Source organism: Alosa sapidissima, chromosome 7, assembly GCF_018492685.1.
Source record: "Alosa sapidissima isolate fAloSap1 chromosome 7, fAloSap1.pri, whole genome shotgun sequence".
NCBI lineage: Eukaryota > Metazoa > Chordata > Actinopteri > Clupeiformes > Clupeidae > Alosa > Alosa sapidissima.
Window position 1 is genome coordinate 8327813 of NC_055963.1, and position 5000 is coordinate 8332812.

Here is a 5000-nt window from a genome sequence, read left to right on the forward strand (position 1 = left end):
TATATATATATATTTAAAAAGGGGGAAAAGTGAAAGTGTCCAAGGGCAATGATGATGAAAATGTCCAAGGGCAATGATGATCCGTGAAAACTGCGCACAGAGCTGTGTCTTCACAACCGATGCAACACCAACAAAGTTCTTTAGCAACTGACCAACCCGGTGAATTCACTGGCAGTCTGGAGATAACGTTAACGTTAGGCCTTGTAGACTGCAGTCTGGAGATCACTGGAAGCCAGAGGTGGGACCAAGTCACTGTTTGGCAAGTCACAAGTAAGTCCCAAGTCTTAGCAGTCAAGTCCAAGTCAAGTCCCAAGTAAATACAGAGAAGGGCAAGTCGAGTCCAAGTCCAAGTCACATCAAAGCCAAGTCGAGTCCAAGTCCAAGTCCCAATCTTTTTCAAGTCCTGAACAAGTCATCAGGTACTCTTCACTTAATAATGCCATTATTAGACTATCGATCATAATTTTAGCACTTCCATCTAATCCACAGTATTTTTTGTTTATAAATACAGATTAAAATATGTTCAATGTTTCTGTCTTGTAATCTTTTACGACATATGCATGCGCATACCTGTGTAATCTGTAAACGGATAGCTACATAACACTCAGCACAGCTGCAAATATATATATTGTTTTTCCAAATTGCGGAGCCCACTGTAAGGATGAGTAATAATTTGACTGATGGCATTTCACTGCGCTAGGCCACAGATTTGCCTGCAAACAATTTATTAGGCTGTCTGGCAGTGGCGACTCATAAGGGAAGCCAAGGTCAACACTTTTATATTATTTAAAAGATAATAATGACAGTAATTTTGTTTTAAAGTATTCATTTCTTAAGAAATACTACACATTTGATGCTGTTTATCTCATTTGTAAATGGTGCACTGTCACTTTAAGCCCATTGTGTCACACGTTCTCATAATGATCCTTTTTTTACCAGCTCCGTTCAAATATAGCCTATGGCTAGTCCACAAACTCAAACATTGTTTGTGCCACATGTATAGCACAATATTAACAACGATAAGCATGATATTAAGTTGGCACAAACAGCTTTCATTCCCTTGGAAAGAGAAGCATGTATGACATGATGCTTGCTTGACATTTTCTGTTTGCAATTAAAAGTGAATTATGAGCCTGGTAGCCAGTAGCCACCTAGCTACAGTAGCTGAGTGAAATGTATTTCAATCGGCATATCATGTGCTTCATGTAAATAAATTATTGAATACTTCAAGACTATTAAGACCAGTTCCATTACACAAGGCAAAGACAACTCTTCATAATATTCTTGTCCACTTTCCAAATCACAGTGAGTGCAGCTATGTCATAGTGACCTGGATCTCATAGTTTATAACAGTACAGTAGGCTAGTGAGAACCGGATAATTCACAATCTCCTCTAATCTCGTATTTGTTGCCTTCACGATTTCCTTTTATATGTTTCTTATATTTAAAAGAAGATATCAATCATCATCAACAATGACAAGCCAGCTAGAACCTACTCATTTTCTCTCCCTCTCGTGCGTGCTTGGATGCGTTCTCAATTAAATGCAGTAGGCTAGCATAAGTTCAAGTTGGATCTTAATGGAGAGGACTCGAAAAGTATCAACTTTATGTAACATGCTGTTGGTGCTTTTTGACATTAAACGTTCTCTAACAAGAGTGCAAATCAGTTTGCAGTAAAGCTACTAGTGATTGGCTAAATGTTGGTCCTTCCTCTGTCTCTTGGTGCCCTACACACAGTGCGTAATGCGTGTGGGGGTAGCGGCAGTACTGTACTGTGCTCTGGCCGCTTGTCTCCGCTATTTTTTTTTTTTTTTATTTAGTCGCGGGAAAGCGTCTGTGGGGTGACTGGTCCACGATCAGGAAATTTAGTTTTTGATTCGAGACATGTCAAGTCATCACAAGTCAAAGAGGCAAAGTCCGAGTCAAGTCTCAAGTGAATAGTATTCAAGTCCAAGTCGAGTCGCAAGTCATGCCGAATTTTATCAAGTCAAGTCTGAAGTCATTAAAATCATGACTCGAGTCTGACTCGAGTCCAAGTCATGTGACTCGAGTCCACATGTCTGCTGGAAGCACAGTCTGAAGTAGTGGGCGATCGTGTAGAACCGCAATTCGGTGGACTTTTAACAGCGACCGTTTGTTGCTCCGTGAGATTGCAGCTCTCACCGTTAACGTTAGTCTGCAGTTGCCATGGCAGGTCGCAGGTCAGCAACAGCTCGGCGGCCACGGCAGATCTTTCGCAGAGTAGCCTACTGTAGGTCCAGCTGTCCCGAGAGATCCCCTCGAGCAGACAGTGAAGTGCACCGCTCACGGATGGATGGAAGGATGTCAGAGGCCCAGTTAGTCTGCAGTTGGCATGGCAGCTCGCAGGTCAGCAACAGCTCGGCGGCCACGGCAGATCTTTCGTGTGTTTGAGATAAGTGGTTCTGATTGGCAGAATGGCCAGTCAGGAGACTAAGAGTAGAGAAGAGGTCATGCTGCTAAATTCCTCTCCTTCAGCTGAACTGCTGCCCTGAGAATTCAAATTGAAAGGGGTGGTGATAAAACTTTTAGTTGGGAAGCTATTATGTCATGAAAATGACTGATGGCTTCTGCTGGCTGCACAATAAAAAGGCACACAAGGAACATTTTTCTCTCTATTTATCAACTGATGGTGTCGTTCATCAAGCCCCAAACTCATAATATCACTTGTGTTCAGATTGCAATCGCAGAAGACCTCTCCCTCTGCTGCTCTGGAAATTGCACATATCCTGCTGGTGATGTTGTTGTCAGTTGACTGATGAGACAGTAAAAGTAAAACTAATGTTTGTGTGTGTGTGTGTGTGTGTGTGTGTTTGTGTGTATCTACAGTATGCGTGTGTGTGTGTGTGTGTGTGTGTGTATCTGTACTGTATGTGTGTGTGCACAAGTGTGTATTGTCTGTGTATGTGTACAGCATGTGTGTGTGCACATGTGTGTTTTGTCTTTATCTGTGTATGTGTTTGTGTTTATTTGTGTGTGTTTTCTCCGTAGGTGAGTGTCCACCCCATTCCTTGACCCGTCCATAACCCTATGACCTTTGACCTCCCTACCTGAGAAATCTGCGACCTGGTCCACATATGCACTCCTGCTCTCAGGGATCGTTGCTATGGTTACCATTTTTACGCCTGGTCATTTTGAAGTTCCCTGTGTCCGTCTGAAGAGTTAATTTGAGCGGAGGTCCACTCTTTGAAGGAGCACCTTTGGAGCTTTGACTTGACCACGTTGTGGAAAACGTTGATACTGAGGAATACATTGAAACAGAAGAAGCCACTCAAACTGTAGAATTTTACCGTACATTTTCTTGGGAAAATAACTTCCTGCCACTAGAGCTACAGTGTACGCTGACCTTTCACCCTGTCAGCCCTCTTGACTGGATTGACCTCTGAACCCTGACCTGTGACCATCTCCTGGGGCGCGATGGAGCCGGACTCTCCGAGCCTCTCTCTGCGGTCAGCCGGCTCGCGTCTTTCTGGGGCGCTGACGAGCGATGGCGAGTCTTTCTACAGCGCCACCAGTCTGCCCTGTAGCCACTTCCTGTCCGCCAACGTCATCAACGTGGGTGAGTGGAAACCTCCCATCTCATGCCCTCCGACTGGCATCTCTCTCTCTCTCTCTCTCTCTCTCTCTCTCTCTCCTCTGTCCTGTGTGGGCGCCGACCCACTTTCTATTCCTGTGTGTAGAGGCTGCTAAACCAGGGCCAGACCAGGGCCAGACCAGGACCAGAACTCATCCAGGAGTTCTGATTTGGTCAGCTCAGCGACCACTGTGTGAAACGGTGTTCCGATGGGAACTCCTGCTGACATAGCGTTGCCTGGTGCTTTGGTGTCATATAGCATTCATGGGCTCATTTGTCAGAGTTATGAGTTGATGGCAATTATTTAAATGGTTGTGAAGTATAAACCTGTACTGTTTCCTCCACAAGCTTATCATGAATCCATTGGAGGCAGTTTGGAGTAGTCTGGTGAAAGAGTAGCTGTCACCTTGATTCACTGTGTGTGTGTGTGTGTGTGTGTGTGTGTGTGTGTGTGTGTGTGTGTGTGTGTGTGCCTGTGAAAGTTGAACACCATTTGTCAGAAGATTCATCATGTCCACAGAGAAGAACAAAACAATTTATCTCAGTGCCAGTGCCTTAGTTCCCCCGGGCAATTCAGCTGTTCAAACCCACGCTGAAGTGGAGGGGTGAAAATCACTACTGGGCAGGAGTCTGCCTCTTTTTGCCATATATCATGGCAACAACATATCATGCCAATGTGCCCTCAGACTCTCGTTTACTGACTAGTGGCACTTAGTGGCACTTTTTGTAAAACCTCCATGGCACACACTTTACCATAACATCTCTTTATCATTTCCAGATATGCATATTGCATCACAGTGTAAGTTTTCACACACACACACACACGCACACACACACTCACTCTGGTTGACTGCATGTTAAAACAGTCATCAAATGCATACACACTCATACCAACAATGGTAATTTAGACGAGTTAAACACCTTCCACACACACGGACAAAGCAGCTTTCGTGTTGGAAAACGCACCAATTCACCCCTTAACCCTTAAAGGAGCACCGTCACACCGGTGTGACGGGAATGTTGGGAAATTAACATTCTAAAGAATATCTGGGTTCATTGAATTCAACATAGAATTTTAGAACCTTCAATTGTTGCGGAACTTAGAATGTTCAAAAACCTACACCTTTAAGGGTTAAGATATAGCATTGCCTCTGGCTCACTTTGGCATGGCATGCATGTCACACTTAGCCTACCTGTTCCACCACTGAGTTCTTATCATGTAGCCGCAAGGCTCCACCACCTGCTCACTGTCCCTCTGTATGCTTGCTTACATCCTCGTTCAAACTCAACGAACGTCAACATGATGCTGACATTTGCTAGCCTACTTGCAATATTGTATTTTTGAATTTTCATTGGTGTTACTTTTTCACTATTGTCACTACCGGCATCCGCCGCAATTTCGTGTAGG

At 44.1% G+C, this 5000-nt stretch overlaps 1 protein-coding gene across 1 annotated transcript in view; it reads left to right on the forward strand.

The window, feature by feature from the left end:
• The window catches only part of plch2a (phospholipase C, eta 2a), a 214111-nt gene that overhangs the window by 7879 nt on the left and 201232 nt on the right, over nt 1-5000 (forward strand). Inside the window, exon 2 of the mRNA XM_042097752.1 lies at nt 3010-3577. Coding sequence (XP_041953686.1) covers nt 3436-3577 — 142 coding nt within the window. The 5' untranslated portion in view covers nt 3010-3435. The remainder of the gene's footprint in view (nt 1-3009; nt 3578-5000) is intronic.